Genomic DNA, 20,429 nt, shown 5'->3' on the forward strand with positions numbered 1-20,429 from the left:
TAAAAGACAAAGAAGAGAAGAAAATATATTGTTCTAAGATGTCTCAGAATTAAAAAGAAATCCACTCAGGGGTGGGAATAAATTGTTGCAGCTAGTACTGGCAATTTCCCAAAAACAAATCTGGAACAACAGAAGTGGTGTTTGCATATTTTAAAAAGTCTTGAGAGCTACAGAAAAAAAATACCGCTGTTTCCCTCTGCATCATCTGGAAGAGTCCTTTATTAACTTAATGGACTTGTTGAATTTGCAATGCCATGAAATGACTTGGAGATATTTGGCTATATCAATTTTAATTTTTGTTGTAAGACCTCTACAATCACAATGCAGTTATATCTACATTCATATTTTTGAAGCTATCTGAAATATTCATGAAGTCTGTTGGGTCATTTCACCATTATCAACAACCATTAATGGCACTACTTTTCTTTTTGCACTAGAGAGTTTTTATAAACATCAATCTCCCTGCACTTTAGCAATATCATAAGTTGTTTCTGCAACTGATCCTAAGAAGCTCATAAATATATTTATAGAATGTATTTCAATCCAAACCATCAGCTTGATCGCCTCTCACTTCTGAAAATCAGCATGCTCAATCTGAATTTGAATTTACTTACATGGTAGATTAGTATAGGCTAGTATATGATAGTTTATATGATAAAATTAGGACATTTAACCACACATGACAAATGTTTGACAACCCCTCCTGACCCAATGCTATTAGTTTCCATCATCCTTCATCAGTGGGTTTGCTCACTAGGGTTGGTGGAAGTTGTAGCACCACATGGAGGCCCTTATCCACATCCTTTATTATAATTGTTTTATTATTTTATTTAATAATATCTCTCTTCCAATATAGGAACTCAAAGCGGCTAGGAAAAGACTGAAAACAGTACAAATTCAAAACAGTACAAAACCATTTAAAAGTACAACCAGCCCTCTTTATCCACAGATTGTTTATGCACAGATTTGAGCATCCACTGCTCGAAAATATTCAAAAACAGATATAAATTCCAAAAAGCAAACCTTGATGTTGCCATTTTATATACAGTAAGGGGCCCATTTTACTCTTCATTGTATTTAACGGGACTTGAACATTGTGGATTTTGTTATCCATGGGGTTTCCTGGAACTAAACCCCAGTGGATACCAAGTTTAACTATAAAGTTTAAAAATTATTAAATGATTTTTAAAAGTTAAAAACATTACAAGGTAAAATATTAGCATCTATTAATACACACACACACACACACACACACACACACACACACAAAAACCCAGACCTCATCACTTTGAAAAATCCTGAGGCACAAAAATGTTTATCTGGCACCAATAGGAGAACCAGAATGAGGCCATTGTGGCCTCTCTAGGAACGAAGTTTCAAAGTCTGGGAGCAGCCACCAAGAAGGCCCACTCCATTGTTCCCACTAAATGAGCCTGAGAGGACAGAGAGAATGGCCTCTCCAGACAATCTAAGTGCTCCAATGGGCTCATAAAGGGACATACATTCCTTCAAATAACCCGTACCCAAGCCATATAGGGCTTTATAAGTCAAAACCAGAATTTTGAATACACCCTGCATACAAAAACAATGAACATGATGGTATTTTAATTAGCTGAGATAGTAGGGTGAAGGAGGTATGGCACATATTCCCATTCAGAACACTGTGGCACTGTGGGTATCTCACACATATAGGGGCAGAAATTTGGCTGGACTGTATTTAAATTGAATTTAAATAATTTGCATTTCCAGAATAATAAATGAACATGAATCCAACCAACCTTCTAGCTATTGTCATACTACTTCAAATTTTCTGATGCAATTCTTAAAGTGAAAACCAAGCAAACAACTGTGTATAGAAAAATGTACATTAGGTAAATTTGTCTGGAAGACATGAGTACACTGGAGAACAATGTATACAGACTTTCATGAATATGAAAACACGCACTTCTCTGCACACTTTAAAAGAAGAACATTCCCCAAAAGATGCAGACTTATGCTTGAATAATTCAGCCACTGACTATTAAGCCACTGACTTTGAGCTACCATTCCAATTTACCCATTCATACATAGGGCTAATCTAGGGCCAAAGATGTGAAAGCTCATATAAACCCATCTGTCTGGCACCTTAAGTCTTTTGGTACTAGGGATGAAGGTCTCTGTACAGGGCTCTGTAACCATTCAGTTGATTGCAGTTACAGAGATAGTGGAATCCTTCTCATTGGAGCTCTATAACTACATTCAGTGAAACTGATGAATATGTGGGAACCTGCTGGGCATGTGCCCATGTTTTGGACATTCACACCAATATCCATGCCTCCAGTTGAGCCCTAAACACAAGTAAGCAAATGACTGAATACTGCTTCTAACCCTCTTAACCTTCTATAATCCAAACTCTCCACTTCATAATAATTAAAGAGCAATCCTATAATGGAAGGAATAAACTGATCAACCTAGCTTCAGTTGAGAGGATATTAGTGAGAGAACATGAAGCAATCTGTGTGGGATGCAGTGAGTCTAAGCTGTTGTGGGCCCCCTATACCTCTCTTTGGCCTATTATAATGATGGAGATTTTCTTAACATCTGACACAGACCAAAATAAATACCCCTGTTCCATGGATGGAAATAAATGTGTGGATTGCAAACTAAGATACCTCCATACAGATTCATAATCACATTCTTACTACAGATGATAATAACTGGAAGGTTCAAGCGTGCTTGAAACTTTGAAACAGGAAGGAAGAGATGTAGTCTTTTCAAAGTCCAAGTCTGTAACTGATCAACCACAAACCAAGCATGAGAAAAGAGTTCAGTCCTTCATCTGGAAGTGGAATGCTTGCACTTGGTCAAAGTCAAGATGGAGCGACACATCTGGGAATCATTGACTTCCAACTCCTACTTGGGTAGAAACCTTTGCAATCCAAACACTAGAATTTAACATATGATTTGAATAAATACAATCCTAGAGGCAATTGAGGTCAGCTGATGAACTCTGTTCCAATAAAAAGAATTGTAGGTTATAGATATGAGAGTGAGCATAATCTAGTGGTTTTAATACTGAGCTGGAACTGTGGGATACCAAATCTCTGTTCAGCCATGGAAACCTTGCTGGGTGATCTGGGGCAAGGAAGGCAATGACAAACATCTTCAGAATAAATTCTACCAAGAAAACCCTATAATAGGTCCACCATAACTCTGAAATCTGAAGGCACGTAACAACAACAAAGAACATATAGTACAAAACAAGAGCCATCTCTGCTGTCATCCCCACATCCCACCATGTTTGCAGAGTAGCTCCTAAGAACATCAAACCATCTAAAAATTATCCTCTTGCAAAATAGAAAAATAGTAAAACTGTACAGGGCCTTATTCCCACTACATATAAATTGGGAACTGGATCTAGTTTAAAGGAGCATGGTTCCCACTGAATCCAGTTTTAGAAATCTATTCAGAAAGGGGGGTATGCTTTCTGCCCCCTTTTTTGCCCATTTAACCTGCGTCAAAAAGACACTGGATTTTTGCAGTGTTTTTTGGGCTGAATCCATTTATTTTCAAATAAATGGATTCAGCCCATGTGGGAACAAGGCAGATTCGAATCAGATTTGAATCTTCCCTGGTTCCCATTGGCAGCCCAGCCTGTCACTGGCCTCTCCTGGCCCCCAAATCCCCAGTCCAGCCTCCTTACCAGCTTCTTTGGATGCTGACTGGCTCATCTATTTTAAAATTTCCCACAGTCAGGGAAGCTGGAGCAGGTCTCAGAGAAGCCAGAAGCCTTGCGACCTCCTTCCCAGCTTCCCCCGGCTTCTCTGCAACCTTCTTCCGACCTCCCCAGCCATGGTAAATTTTAAAAAAAAGGCACAGGGAAGCTGGTCAGTGGCCAAAGAAGCCGGTAAGAAGGCTGGATTGGGGATTTGGGGGCCAGGAGAGGCCAGTGACAGGATGAGCCAACAAGCTGTTCCCCGCCACTTGCTGATTCCTGAACCAATTCCTGAAACTGACCCAAACATAGTGGGAACTATGTTTTTTCAGAACCGGTTTCAGGAGTCAGTTCAGGAAATGGATTTTCCGGTAAGTGGGAATGGGCCCTGGGAGTAACATCTAAAATTATGGTGTTCCTCATGACAGTCCTTGTAACCATGCCCCCAAGGAGAGTTCAACAAAAACAAACAAATGAATAATGCACATAGCTGTGTTGAGCCATATCTGTATGTGCAAACATGTACATAGAAAAATAAAAAGTATCAAAGGGGAGATCTGGCTTTTGGTGGTGGATTCACCCCTGCTGAACTCTTGCTTTTATCTGCCAGCTCCCTCAACTATAAGCCATAAATTTCTTCTCTCATCAGGAAAATGAGGGGAAAAACTCAGAAGTATGGACAGAAATACACAGAGGCTTATGTGTGTGTACTTCTTCATATTCATCATAGGCAGGATTCAGACAAAGTGAGATTCCACAATCACTGTCATTCTGCTCATTGTTTCTCAGTCCTCACTTTGCTCGGAGTGGCCTCTGCCTGCATTGATATCCCTTTCAACCATCCTAACTGGCAATAGAAGAACTTCTTAAGAAAAAATGTTAGTGTGTAACTCAAACAATGTCATTTGTTCTGTACACTTTTAAAAACTTTTGTCTGATGAAGAAGCCAGTGAAGCTTTAAAAGCTTATATCATGTATTTTGTGGGTTTTTTAAAGTTGGCCCAATAAAGGTACGTATCACTGTTTTGTTGATTTTGTATTTTGCTGCATCATCATCATTGTTATAGTTGCTGTTATTATGAGCCTTTATGTCACCTCTGGCCTGTAATTACCCTAGTCTAGTGTTTTCTTGGCAAAATTTATTCAAAAGAGGCTTAACATTGCTTTTCTCTGAGGCTGAGAGAGTGTTACTTGTTCAAGGTCAGCTAGTGGGGTCACAGCATTCAGATTTTTTAAACTGCTTTACTGCTTTTGAAAAAAATGTAGGGGACACATAATCCAGATTTTAAAAATGTACGTATGTGGCATGGCATTGTAGTAATTCTGCACTGCTTTGGACCACGCTGTTATAAGTTGCTGTTTAATGAACCAATCTCATATAGTTTTTCTAAGGATACCTACCATTCCTCACTGAAATGGGCAACATGTGCAACAAGAAGGTTAAAAGAAGTGCAAAGAGCTGGATCCAGAGTGGAGGGCTGCAACCCAAGATGCTACTGCTTTTGTCAGGAGCTCTTCAATTTGCAGGATATTATATGAGTATCTCCATGAGAGACACCATGAGCAGTAGGCCGTTTTGGATCCAATCTTCTTCCTTAGCTAAATGAATATGTTTTAAATGAGTAAGGATGTAAAAACTGTCTCTAACTAGCATGGTGGTCATTAAACATGCTAGTTGAGGAAAATGGCACCTATAGTTCAACCCATTTGGAGAACACTACATTAGGGAAAGCTGGATTAAAGCAAGGACAAAAGGTAGTATTGGGGGGGGGGGGGCGGAGTGGTGCTATGTCTTATTCTCCACTTGCTACAAACTAAAATCACTAAATTTTAAACTCTTATGCTGAATGCTTTCATTGACACCCCTCTCTCTCTTTGTTTTTAGGTCTCATAATGGGATTAATTTTGCGGTATGCTACAGCACCATCTGACTTTTCAAAGGGGATTGTCTATGACTGTGAGAAGCTCCAAGCTGGCTTGCCCACTCTGCTCATCAACATAACAAATCAAGTGTATGAGTATCAGTACAAAAGGGAAATCAGCCAGCATAATGTCAATGCGCACCAAGGCAATGCCATGCTACAGAAGGTAAAGTCATTGTCCTTTGTGAATTAGACAAACTCATACTATCATTTCTGATTGAGTCCAGCATGATTTAAATGTAGTATAAGCAGTTTTTCATCTGAATCAGCTTTTCCTGTATAGTCAAAATACATATGAATGAGAAAGAAAAGACCCTTTTCATTTACCCCCCGCCCCGTCAGCCTTATTTTTAACATTTTGAAGGCTACTTCATATGTGATAAAATTCTACACAAGTTTTCCTTTGTATTATTGTATTATTTTTTCTCTATAGAAATAATAATGGCATCTACATACATATAATCATTTTTATTGGCACATGTGTACAGTACGCCCGCATCATACATGGGCTTGAACATACTTGGAAATTGCTTTACCAGGGGGAGTCTGGAATGGCTCCCCCACGTAAAGCAAGGGCGCACTGTATGTTATTTTGTGACTATGCAATACACACTCGGAAAGAAAACATATTCAGTTATAGCTTTCCAGTCCAAATTATTGTTGTTCAGACTGGGTTTGCCTTTGCCTCTTCGTGAGGCTGAGAGGTGTGACTTGCCCAAGGTCATCCAATGCGTTTCATGGCTGAGTGGTGATTTGAACCCTGCTCTACTACACAAAGAAGCCTGTGCCAGCACAAATCCATGCAGAGAAATCCAATTGTGTGCACTACAAACATCATAGTGACCTGTCTTCTTGCAGATGTTGTACATAGATATAAGTGTTCCCTGCATGGGAGTGTCATTACAACTTGAAAAACTCCTTAGTCTGTCACTGTTCACATTTGAGAGAAGAAGCCAGTTTCAAACAAAACATTTAAAGTACAGTTGTCCATGAAATTTTGCTTAAAGAGTAATTCAAACTGAATTTTTCCCTCCCCCGCAAAAAAAGATGAAAAGGTTAAGGAAAGACAGAAGGCAGAGGAACTTTGGAATGCTCAAGAAACATGGCATCTTTGTCTACACATCTTTGCAGAAGACATCAACTTTCAAAGATTGTTTCTGCTTCATTCTAGTACATTCAGCCAAATTTGAAGGATAGGATCATATCCTACCAATACTGTCAGCATCTGGTATTCAGATGCAGCTGCTTCTGGTTGTGGAGTTAAAATACAGTCTGTATATCTAGCAAGCTCTGACAGACTCAACTTCTGTGAATATCTTGTTCAAAGCCATTGAAGTCAGTAGGCATCACCATATCATGTGGTTGTGAATTCCATATTTTAGGACCTCTCTCCCACCCACCCCCAGTTACCAAGCAAGCAACAAAATAATACTTGGAAGGCCAGGTAACAAGCAGTGTGGTAAAACAAAAGCTTGTCCATAGCCAATATTTGTGGGGTGCTGCATGCAGATGGACCTGGTTTGGAGATAATGCTAAATGAAACATGCAAACAAAGTTAATATATGTGAAGCAATTCAAAGAGTCCAAACATTGCTAATATTATTGTTGTTGCTACATATGATGAAGACTTCTTTTGATCTCATGTTGCTGGGGTCTGCAGTGGAAAGGGAATATATTCATCATACTGCCCTATGGATTTCCCAGAGGTTTCCAATTAGAACAAGGATGCACATCATGTAGTTGGATCATGTTGGGCTTGAGCTTCCTTCACTCCTAGCCAGCATAGGAAATTATGAGGAATGCTGATAACTGTAGTGCAACCATTTCTGGAGGTCTACATGACTCCCATGCTTCAATTAGATACTGTAAGGACAAGATACTGGACTAAGTAGACTTTGATCCAGCAGCACTGTGCCAATGGTCTTAAATATAATATATTTTATCAATTCCCATTTTTAAGTGCTTGATAAGGAAGCAGCACAACAAATCAACCATAACAATCAGTCCATAATAAGGTTTTTGTGGTTACGTTTCTGTAATCTAAAATGTGCCACACTCACCTTTTCTGAAATTAGCCTTCACTCTGCTGTCTTTATGGATCAGAACATATAATGTTACTGCATTGTTTTGAATAACTACAATGCAGTTAATCCCCCTCCCCAAACAGCAAAGAAGAAAGGTGTATAAAACCTGCTTGCTGATTTAATCCCTACAATAATGTAGTATTTGAAACTGTCAGTACTGACGACTAAATGATAAAAGTTCTTCTTCCAACCTTCCCGCATAAAGTTGTCAGCACAGCAAAATTTACTGCCCCATGTTATTGGCCAGCCCGTTCACATTAGTTTAATAATTCAAAGTAAGCAGAATGGTTAAAAAAACTTGCTGAGCTTTCACTTCCTGTTTATCGAGTTGAGCTATCTGTTGGATAAAAAAAAAAGGAAGTCATTTTGTAGTCAGGCTGTATTGTTACAGAACTAAATAATTCATCCAAGATCATAACCCTATAAAGGAGAGGCACTTCATCTGAACATAAGAGCTGCAGACCATTTTGCTAATGACATTCTCTCACTTTTAAAGATATTAATCTAGCAGAATCTATTGGAAATGCAGTAAAATCCAATGTCTTGTAAAAATAACATTTGTAGTCTAGCAGGTTTACATTTTAAATGAAGTCCTCCTATGCAGTGGCTAGTGAAATGTAGCGTTAGAAAAAAACACTGCAGGCTTAATGATACTCAGGAAGTGATAAATGTATGTGTTGTGTTAACAGAAGCTCTATCTCTATCAATTCTAACATCACATGCAGAATTTGTCTTGAAAGGACATTAATTCAAATCCCCAGTAATCCCTTTGTTGAAATAGCCAAGCACACAGAGAAATGTATGCCCACCACAAATGAGCTAATATGTGGAGAATTTTGCAAAGATGCTGTATTACATTTTGATTTAATATGATTTAAAGTAAACATGATTTCTGTCCTTTTCTTTTTTTTAAAAAAATGTACACAATGTAGTTTAAAAGTTGAAACACACACTAAGTAATATAGACTACAAAAATATCAATTAAACAACAGTTATTGTTTTAAAAATAACAACAAAATTAAAAGACTTTCAGGTGAGTAACACTGAATTCCTTCATTAAATCCTGGCTGAAATAAAGACATTCTGTAATAGATACTTAAGAAAGAGTTGTATCCTCCCTGATACATCCACCTGCCTAATCTCAAGGAACCAAGGCAAGGCTTCTGACTTACATCTCCTTGACAGGGAGGATAATGCTACAACTCATTCGAAGCGTTGAAGAATAGTATCATTAATTTAAACTGAGTCCAGAATATAAGCAGCCAGTATCAATTAGGAATAATGGCTCTTGTCTGAGGAAAAAAGGCATGCTATAAATTAATTAAATGTTCTAATTCTGGTTATTACAATTCAGACCAACTGAAACTTCAGGATTGTTTTTAAAAGCAGAAACAAAATCTCTCTTTCTTTTCTTTTTAAAAAGGTCACAGTTCAAAAATAAGTGATTCTTGTAAAATTTACTCTTTATCACTGCTTCCATCTGTGTATCCAAGGATAACACTTACCTAGTGCCTTTTAACAGATTATCATACAATTTGTATGTAGTCTGATGTGGTCATGATTATGTTTCCACACACCCTTGTCATGTCACTTGGACAGGGAGTATCCTAATAACAAACACAACTCCAGAGGGTTGGGGAGAGGATTGAAAAGATCGCAACAGCCTGTGTCCAATCATGTCATTGTTCCACCACAAAGCCTACTCTATTGTCTGTTTGCAACAATTGGTCCAGGGTGGTATCCACTAAAGATTTTAATCATCAAACAGTTATGCAAACTGGTTGTGCAAAAAGGTACACAAACATTTGTGCAGCCAGTTTTACAACTGCTTATAAAAAACATAACAGAGCACAATTGTGCCAGCAAAGATTCTCACTGCACTAGTATTGCATCATCTTTACTTTAGCATGTTGAAGATTAAGTAAATTTAAGCTCCTTAGGGCAATGAAACCGTCACAAAGATATTTGTTCCATTGCTGCAACGCTATTTCTTATTAGTCCTGAAGGGAATAGAAAAGTTAATGAAGGGTTGTACAATGCTGTTAATTTCTAAAAATATTCTTTGCTAAATTAATTCACCCAATTCTTTTCCTAAATGAAATTGTTTGAAAATAATAGCAAATCATTTACACGAACTCTCAGTATCTGCTGGGGTTTGGTTCCAGGACCTCCTATGGCTACAAGAATTCCTGGATGCCCAAGTTCCTTTATATACATCTGTAGTGATGATGAATAAGTGTTTAAGGTTTGACAGTCCTTACTTTCATCTGATGAAGGCAGGGTCTTACTTTTAAGCCAAACTAGGGGTTGTGAACTGAGACTGCATTATCAGAATGGTCATTCTGGGGTGTAGTCTTGAGCACCTTGGCAAGTCAAGATATAAATTATGTATTTTTTAAGGAAAAAAATCCTAGGGAACAAATGTTATCCTAACATTCTTTACTTCTCTTATTCTGGGAGAGTTTAAGGAACAAAAATTGCTTACAGCAGATCCAGCTATCCAATTTATACCCTCCTTTCTCTACAGTTTATACCCTCTTACAATAATTTACAGAGAAGGTTAAAAATAAGAGAAATGATTCCTGTTACAAAGCATTTATGCACATTAACTTGTAAGTCTGAAGAACAAAATTATCTTACTGATGACGCAAGCCAATATATCTTGCATTGTGTTACATTTGAACTTGTGAAGCCGAGACATGAACAGTGTGTGCCTCAGCCTAGGAGAATTGGGAATCAAATCAGAGAAAGTGGATAAAATAATATGTGTAAATAAAGGTGAGAACCACCATATATGTGTGAAAGGTGAGAGAGGCATGAGACAGGAAAAATACAAGACACAGATAGGCAGCACCTTAATTCAGATGTAGGATACAAGGTTCTGAGAATCAGGTAAATGAGAGATTGAGAACAAAAATTAAAAGAGAAAGATTCATAGTGAGAGGACAGCATGTATGAAGAAAAGAATGCATGAGGAACAGGAGAAGATTTGTGAAAAAAAGTTTCGCTTCCACTCCTGTGCTGGACCCTGAGGTGACTAGAGGCCTATAGTATACTTTAAGATCTGTCAAAAACCAAAGGGGTCACTTGAAGCCACCCCTGACAAAGCTGGATTGGGGCTGCAGCAACCACACGCCATGGTCCCAATCTGCCTTTTTGCCAGCTGAAAAAGAAATGGCAAACAGCCACTCCTTTTTGCACCCGCAAAAAGCCAACTTTTCAACCCCACCACAGCCAGAAGCTGGCTTTAAATTGATCTGGTCGTATGCACCATGCCACCAGAGCACCCAGAAGTCAGCCCACATGTAGGCAGCTGGGCACATGAAGCTGGCTTCCAGGTGTCTTGGATGTGTGTGACATGTAAACACCATGCTCCCAAAGCACCTGGAAGGTGGTGCAAAGGGGTGTGGTCTGTCTACCCCTTAGTTTATACTGAGTTTTACATTTTAATTTAGAATTAGTGCAAATTAAATAGTATATGAAAGCAGACACAACTTGTATAAGCTTGTGACAAGGCTGCTATTAGCTACTCTTTGGCACTGTATTTATCTGCATATCCAGATTTGAACATAAACTTCTCAGGCTAATGCACGTACACATGCATATGAGGAGAACTACCTGTTGGCAACTTTTTCATAAGCAGTGACCATGGCATGCCAAACTGGATCACTATAAAAATTTCCAAAATCTAAGAATTTTGGGTAAACAGAATGTATAGATTGCAGCCCCTACACATGAAGTTACCACATAATACAATTTAAAGAGATTTGATTGGAGGCTCTTTCACATTACAAAATTATAGTAATGTGATTCCACTTTAACTGCCATGGATGCATCCTCTGGATTTGTAGCTGGGTGAGGCACTGGAGTTCTCTAGCTGAGAAATCTGGGTGTTCCTTCCCAAACTGCAAATCTCGACTTCCGGTGGTATGGCCGATCGCGGTGGCCGCTGTTAAGAGAGGCTCTCTCTTGGGGCGACAGCTGCCGGTAGCTAGACTCCGTAGAGGGACATCAGAGCGGAGTCGAAATATCCCTCTTGATAAGGGGATTCAGAGGCGCCCACTTAGCAGCCCCCAGAGACCCTCAGATTCCGTTCCGGAGGCGCGGAACAAAGAAAGAAAGATCAAGCGGAGGAAAGTGGAACGGAGCTGAGAGGCGCGGGTGGCGTGCACGGGTGTGCTTGCAGCCGGCGGCTACTGTTTTGGTATGAGCGAACCTGCCACTTATTAATTCCAAGCTGCAACTATAGTTAACTGAAGAGTAACGAGTTTCCCTTTAGAAGTAATCTCTACACTTTTCTTCATTGCGGCTGAATATTTGCTTCCCACCAGCGAGTGTGCTTGCAAAGAAGAGAGAGAGAGAAGCCCCGTCTCCTTCTCATTTGGGCAGGGGAAAGAAGGCACTTGGAGCGTTGCTGGAGGGGGCTTAGAAAGAGACATTTAAACGGAGTTACTACTTTTGGAAGCTTCTTATTCCCTTCTATTTGTGGTCATAGCTCAAGCTTAAAGAAATTAAATTTAAATTTAAAGAGGACCTAACTGGAGGGACTGTGTACAAATTTAATTACAACCTGAACAGAATCGGTCCCAACCTTGAATTTCCTATGTGGCACCAACGGAAAATATTTGAGATACAAACTATAAATTATACTTCCCCATATTTACCATCTTTATAGTGTTTGAGTGGAGCAAGAAGATAAACAAAAATCTCTAAAAAGCAAACGAAGAGGAAAGAGTCACTAACTGGAGAACTTTGGCATTGGAGTGGGGATAGGGGATTTAAAGGGATTGAAAAGTGGTCTTTTTTAGGGGAACATTTATGAGTATGTAATATCTTGCTTCTGAGTCATCAAGTGTGTATGGTATAATTTGTAAAATATCTACCTTCTGTATTTCTAAGTGGGTACTGTATAAATTGTAATATTTGTAGCAAGCAAGCAGATTTTGGCAACTTAGTATCAGTAAATTGGTAATTCAGTGTTAGCATTTGTTCTGAGTGCATTGAAGCTTTGGTAAAGGATCAAAACCAATTTGGGGTGGTAGCTGTCCTTGAAGACAGTGTCCTTGAAGACATCTGGACTTAGAGATAATAATAAGGGGAAGGAGGGTACTGTATTAGATAGGATAAGGAAGAGCCTTGGACAAATGCCAGCAACTTGCTTACCCTAAGGGAAAATTAGGGAACTGCGCCATCTACAGCTAGAGGATTGTTGAAAGAGTATTTTATATAGAATAAAATATAATTGACTTGCAATAATTGCATAAGAGAAACCAAATAATTAAGAGGAACAGTGAATGAAGATAGTGATTTTTTTGTCTTAGGGGTACAGAGGAGAGAGTAAGGTATTGCAAGCCAGTAATTTAAAGTGATAATTTAAAGCGATAAGAAGGGGGACTGTGCAAAGTAGAAGGGTTATAAATTGTGGATTAATTTGGCATAGAAAAAGAAGACTAAAGAGAGGTAATATTGTATGTTTGATTGCTTGCCTTTGGAGTTGCTACTAATCTGGCAAAACCCACTGAAGGATATGTCTATAAATAAGAAAGTGTCATCCCATCCCTCAATCCCACCAGTAGCACAAAGGAAATTATCTGTGGACACAAATCTTAAACCTAACGAATATAACGATATGGCAATGCTGGAGGAGATAAGGAAAATGAAACAGGAACTTAAGGAGGACAATGCAAAATTAAGAGAGGACTTAAGATTGGAAATAAGAACCGAGATCCAAAGAGAAATGGGAGAATTAAAAGGTTCTTTGGAAAAAATAGATAAAGATCTGGAAAAGATTAACAATAAAGTTCAAGATTTGGAAAGTAACTTAAATTCTTTGGAGAATAATGCTATTCAAATTGAAATGAGGATTAACAAGCTAGAAGAGGAAAGAAAAATTGACAAACAAACAATAATAAAATTAGAGACTAAATTAAGACAGAATTGCATCAAACTGCGGGGAGTGCCTGAACAAGAAAACGAAAATTTGTACAAATTCTTGATCCCAATACTGGCAAATTTCGTGGAGGAACCAGCAGAGCAATTTCCCTGGGAAATCGATACTTTGTACCGCATTAACTCTAAAATAGCAAAACAAAGGAGCTTACCGAGGGACATTGTAATTTATTGTGTGCGGAAACAAACGAGGGATTTGATTATTCAACAAAGCTTTAAGAAAGAATTAATTATAGAAGGAAGAATAATTCAAGTTTTTAAGGACATCCCTACGAGTGTGCTAAATCGAGGAAGGACTATAACTTTCTTTCAGATCAATTAAAAACTTATGGAATACCATTTAGGTGGGATGAGGCAGAGGGATTGACCCTAACTTGGAAACAGAAGAGATTTAAAATTGACTCAGTAGAAAAAGCGGCAGATTTTTGGAAAAGAAACAGAAAAGAAATAGAGAAGTTAAGAGAACAAGGACAATCAGAAAGATATGGAGTGAGAACAAGAGGGATGAATGCAAAGGAATTTGAAAGAGAACAGAAGAAAAAGGAAGAAGAAACTAAAGCTGGAGAAGAAAACAATACAGAGGAGCGATAAGAGGGAAGGACATAGTTGGTTGGATTTTTTCCTTTTTTCCCTTTTTTTGCTTTTTAAAGTTTTATCTCCTATACTGCTTCCTCATATAGTAGAGAGTACAAACAAATAAAGATTTATTGTGTAAGATAGAAAGAATGAAAGTGTTGAGTTGGAACGTAAAATGTTTTAAACTCGCCACACAAAAGAAAATCGGTATTTCACTATTTAGCGAAACAAAAATGTGAAATAATTTGTTTACAGGAAACGCATATCAAACAGGAGGAAATTAAATACATTGAAAACAGGAAATTAGGGAAAAGCTTCATTTCAGCAGGTAAGAAAAGGAAAAAGGGAGTGGTTATTTATGTAAACGAAAAATGGGAATCTAAAGAAATTTATAATGATAACAAAGGTTATATTCTGGGTTGTTGAAGTTAATGTATATGGGAAACGAATTCTACTCCTTGGGATATACACACCACAAGAAAAAAAAGCAAAGTTTTTTTGAGGAACTTCAAAATATAGTGATAGAAAACAAATATGATAATGTAATTATCTTAGGGGATTGTAATGGAGTGATCAAACCAGAATTAGATAGGAAATCAGATAAGAATGTAAAAGAAAAACAGGGAAAACTGCCAAAATCCTTTTTTAATTTAATGGAAAATCTAGGGTTTATGGACGCATGGAGATATTTATATAATAATGCCAGAGAATATACGTATTTCTCAGCAAGGCACAATTCGTTGGCAAGGATTGATTTAATATTAGTGACCCAAACATTAGCAAAATTTGTAAAGGAAATGGAAATAATGCCGAGACTGATATCGGATCACAATCCACAAATGATGATATTGAAGGATATGAGAAAGGAGGAAACGCCATTCAAATGGAGACTAAATGTAAACATCTTGCGAAATGAAGAAACAAAGAAAGTTATAAAAAAATCAATAATTAATTACTTTAGAGAGAACTTAGATAAAGGTACAAGGATAGATATAGTTTGGGATGCAGCTAAAGCGGTGGTGAGAGGGTGTTTAATTCAACAAAATGCGATTATAAAGAAGGAAAGAACCAAAAGATTAGATCAATTAAATAAAAAACTTAAAGAGAAAGAGCTACTTTTGAATGGCAAACCAAGGGATCCAAAATTATCTAGTGAATATAAATTACTGAAAGATCAAATACTAATAGAAATGTCAGAAGAACTAGGACAGGAAATGAAAAGGACAAATCAACAGTATTTCGAGAGCGCTAACAAACCGGGGAAGTGGTTGGCCTTAAGATTAAAGAAAAAAAAGCAAGCCAAAGTGATAACAAAAATTAGGAGAAATAATGAATTGATAATAAGGCAGGAGGAAATTGCAGAACACTTTAGAGAGTTTTATAGGTACCTATACTCAAGGAAACAAGAACATAAATTAACACTGAGAGAATTTATGAAAGGAAGAGAAACTTTTAAGCTTAGTGAGACACAAAAGGCAAGTCTGGAGAGGGAAATATCACAAGAAGAAATAGAAAAGGCGATAGAAAGAAATAAAAACGGGAAAGCTCCAGGACCTGATGGGTACCCAATAGAATTTTATAAAATTTTTAAGGAAGAGCTAAAGGAACCGTTGAGATTAGTTATGAATGAGAGTATAAAGGGGGTAATACTGGAAACATGGAGGGAATCAGAAATAATCTTACTACCAAAAGAAGGTAAAGACCCATTAGAGGCAGCAAATTATAGACCAATCTCCTTGTTAAATCTGGATTACAAAATATTTGCATCAATTATGGCTCTAAGACTCAAAAATTGTTTGGAACACCTGATAGATGAAGACCAGTGTGGATTCTTGCCAAAAAGGTATATGAAAAACAATATGAGATATTTATTAAATATTTTGGAATATTATGAGAGACATAATGATAAGAAATTAGGATTGATTTTCGTTGATATGGAAAAAGCTTTTGATTCGGTTGATTGGATGGCATTGATGGAAATTTTAGAAAGCATTAATATAGGGCCAAAGTACAAAAAATGGATATCACAAATTTATACAAATCAAAGGGCGAAAATAAATATTAATGGAGATGTAACAAAGTCAATCAGTATTGAAAGAGGTACGAGGCAGGGTTGCCCCCTATCCCCTTTACTGTTTCTATTAGTAATGGAGATTTTAATAAATAGAATTAATAATTCAGAAAAATTACAAGGTGTGAAATTAAAACAATACCAGTACAAGACACGAGCATTTGCAGATGACATAGTAATAAACTTGGAAGATCCACAAAACAGTATAGATAATCTGATGGAGATAATGGAGGAATTTGGGGAATATACGGGGTGTAAAATTAATAAAAATAAATCTACAATTTTAACCAAACTGCAAATCTCAGTATGCCATAGGATGAAACTATGGCAGTTAAAGTGCAATTATTGTGTAGAATGAAAGGCCCCTGGAACTCTAGACTGGCAACTTGGGCAGAATATAAATTTGCTGGTATCCCTCTTAATTAGTGCTGGAATTCACCATCAAATACACATTTGTTTAAAATACAATAGACAGTCTTGTGTCACCTTTAACACTAAGAAAGCTTATGACATAGTAAATTGGTAATCTTTTAAGGTCCCAGGATGCTCAATAGACTAGCACATTTATTCTACTTGAAATTGTTTATAACAGTTTACCTGAGTGACAAATATAGCCTCACATTCCTGCTATTTTATATTTTAGTGTTTTCCAGCTATATTATAGTCATTATTTCAAGGTGTGTGTTTGTGTATGTAGCCATGAATTTGGATGGGTATTGAAATTTGGAAGATACTAAAGTGGCTCAATGAAATGTTATTGTCACTGGTGCTTACCTCACTTAAACTGTAATTTTTCTTTCTTTCTGGCAGATGACCTTTGATCCTTCAATCTTCTTCAATGTTTTACTACCACCCATTATATTTCATGCAGGATACAGCTTAAAGAAAGTAAGTGGTTTCTACTTCCATCTACAGCAGATGCTCTGACACAATTGATTGGGACTTTGATCACATATGATCCAAGCAAAGAGATTAGTAAAACTACCAATTAGGACATGCTTTAGAAGGCATTACCTTAAAAATAAAATTTAGATTGGTGTTATCCTGAGACAGCCGTGAGGGATGCATTCTCAATTTCAAACCACCGTTTTCTTTCCAGCTGTTGTTACACAGTTCAAGAATGCAGACTTTCCACTGTACAAAGATTTTCAGTGCATCAGAACCAGAAAAGCTTTAGTGCTGGCTCGCTGGCTCGCTCACTCACTCACTCACCTAAGTCTTGGTTCCATTCACTGTTTTAATTACAAGTTGGCAACACTAATTACTCTTTAAGGCATTGCCTTTGTATAAAAATAATCTAGGCTTCGGAAGCCAGCATGCCTATATGTTGACATAGTTAGAATTTATGCTAACTTCCTTGGTAATACAAGGTAAAGAAAAAAGAAGAAACATGACAATACAAAATATGATAATGTATGTCAGTATAAAATTTCTCATTGGTTAAAACATTTAAAACACAATCATGAAATCCAGCAAAGTGGGCAACAGAATCACTAAGTAAAGGCCTAGGAGTCTGGAACACACCATAATTGGTGTCCCCTGAATATCCAATGGAAGGCATTTTTTAAGACAAGGTGTCACCACAAAAGGACCCTCATTCCTTATTCTCACCCACAAATAATAGCCTAGATAAAAACACTTCATTTTACAAGGGGGTATGCTCGTTATGATTTTGATACCATAGGACAGTGGAGCCACATGTAGTCAGTTTGCATTTTTGTTGTTGTTGTTGTGGATGAACCAGCTGCTTCCAGTCTGCTGCTGGTGTTCATATCCTGGGTACTATTCCTGACTCCTGGCCAGTGAACCAATCTCCCCAGTTGTGCAGTAGAGGTCAAGAGCCTTTGCCAAGGAACAAGACTTGTATTATCTGAAAGAAAAGGAAATAAGTCAATTTGAATCAAATCAGAAGACCCGAATGGGATGCATAAGGATGTAAATCTCAGCTTGTTTTGTCTGCATGGTAAACAGCAAAATGCCACCTCCTTAAATATATCTCAACATGGTGAGATTTATATTTATTCAGAACACAGGGTTTGTTTGTTTTTTCATATTTTAAAAGACTGATTTCTGTGCACGTCTGTAACTCAACCAAATTTAAAACAATGTTTAAAACAATAAAGCAACAATTAAATGTTAACTTTGTTTCATGGATCATTAAGAAACAGTAACTCTGGATGGATTGGTTCTATCTTTTTGTTCAATCAGCCAGTCCTTTTGTACTTGCTATTGGTGTGCTGAGCTACAGAAAGGGAAAAGATGCTAATTTTGCAGAGAGGCATTTTGTGCAAATTGCAGAGGGAAATGATGAGGGGGAAAACACAGTATTTTATTCTCATGCTGGAATGAGAACTCTCATGGAAGTTGAAAAATCACAACAGGGTATCTTACAATGCTCTATCCTCAACTGAAGGAGTTTCTTTTCCCTCAACTGTAAGGGTTTTTTTCCACAACCCTAAACTTGGCTTGGCTGAATGCTACTTTCTGCAACCACAAGCATTGAAGCTATCAAAAAAGTAAAGATGCTCTTGCTGCCCACTCCCAGCACTGAAGCCAATAGTATTGTATTTCTGGAACAAAATGATAGCTTTGCAGAAGAAATTAATCCTGTTCTCATTTGCCTACAGTCTCAAAAATACAAGATTTCATGATGACCCCATGACTAAGAACAAAAACATAACTGGATTTTGAAAACAGTATTTTTGCTGCAAATGTTTTAGACTTGATAAGAAAGTATAAATTTATGTTTTAAATAAAAATACATAAAAATCACAAGACTTTTCATCCATTCTGTATTCCAGAGACACTTTTTCCGTAACTTGGGATCCATTTTAGCATATGCTTTTTTGGGGACTGCCATTTCTTGCATGGTGATAGGGTAAGTAAAATCTACAACTTATTGCTGCTGAAAGGCATGGTGTTTATGTATGCTTTATGACATGACATGTGATTTACGTCATTTGTATCAAACTAATATAGCAATATATAGCAATAGCATGACATTTCTATACTGCTTCATAGTGAACTAAACACACTCTAACCATTTTACAATGTATAATCCTATTGTCCCCAACAAGCTGGGTAATCATTTTACAGACCTACAAAAGGATGGAAGACTGAGTCAACCTGGAGCCCTGTGGGATCAAACTCACAACATTGTGGCTTCAATATATGTGCAAGTTGCTTCAGGAAAGTTGTGTTCCCATTTAATTTCTTGATCCTAAGTATCAAATGTATGTAGAATCAATAACTTCCATTTAAAATTTGGGCTTGTCCCCTGCTCCCTTCACTGTTGTCCTTTTCTTCAGTTTCTAATTGTGTTTTCACCTCTCTGTTTTTCACTCACTGGTGCATTGTTTCATGATTTCTGAAGTAGTTATGACAGTAAAAACTGTTATTCTTGTATGCTTATGTTGTACGAGCACCAGAACAGCACTATTAGGTTTAGATATCTAGTTCATCAGTCTGTTTCCAGCAGGGGCCAACAGGATGCTGCTTGGAAATTCATAAACAAGGCAGGAAGTAAACAGTCATGCAATGTATATGTCCAGTTGCTTGTCCTCAGAACCTGGCACTTGGAGAAGTACTGGTTTCGTGCATATTGCTTTAGTATGAAAAGAAAGATACAGTCAGCCCTTCTTATACACGGATTTTGTATACACGGATTCAAGCATCCATGGTTTGAAAATGTTCAAAAAAAGTATATATTTTCCATTTTTTATAAGGGACCACATTTTGCTATGTCATTATATTTAATGGGACTTGAGCATCCACGGATTTTGTTATCCATGGGGGATCTTGGAACCAAACCCCAGCAGCGTCCACTGTAATTTGATTCATAAAAAATAATGGTTTGATTCAAAAGCCTACATGCAAGTCACATAAGATATAAACTAGAATAGAGAATTGAGAACAATCTTCCATTATTTGGAGCAGCAGTGGGCCAGGTGCAGCCTGTGGGCAACATTTGTCCCCTAACTCCAGTTTTGTGCCCTTCAGGTCCCACACAAGTGTCTCAAAGTCCCCCCCCCCAATTGACACAATTTTGGTCCCCAAATGATGCATAATACACCCCAAATTTGTGAAAACATGTAAAAATATCTCACCCATACCCACAAACAGCTCAGAATCCC

General features: G+C 37.5%; 1 protein-coding gene across 1 annotated transcript in view; it reads left to right on the forward strand.

Moving 5' to 3' along the window:
- LOC149318157 (sodium/hydrogen exchanger 9-like) overlaps positions 1 to 20,429 on the forward strand; it is a 410,327-nt gene that overhangs the window by 2,619 nt on the left and 387,279 nt on the right. Inside the window, exons 2-4 of the mRNA XM_089509098.1 lie at positions 5,580 to 5,782; positions 17,107 to 17,184; positions 19,098 to 19,174. Coding sequence (XP_089365224.1) covers positions 5,580 to 5,782; positions 17,107 to 17,184; positions 19,098 to 19,174 — 358 coding nt within the window. The remainder of the gene's footprint in view (positions 1 to 5,579; positions 5,783 to 17,106; positions 17,185 to 19,097; positions 19,175 to 20,429) is intronic.

Source organism: Sceloporus occidentalis, unplaced genomic scaffold, assembly GCF_023333645.1.
Source record: "Sceloporus occidentalis isolate IW3139 unplaced genomic scaffold, rSceOcc1.0.p SCAF_2, whole genome shotgun sequence".
NCBI classification, from domain to species: Eukaryota; Metazoa; Chordata; class Lepidosauria; order Squamata; family Phrynosomatidae; genus Sceloporus; species Sceloporus occidentalis.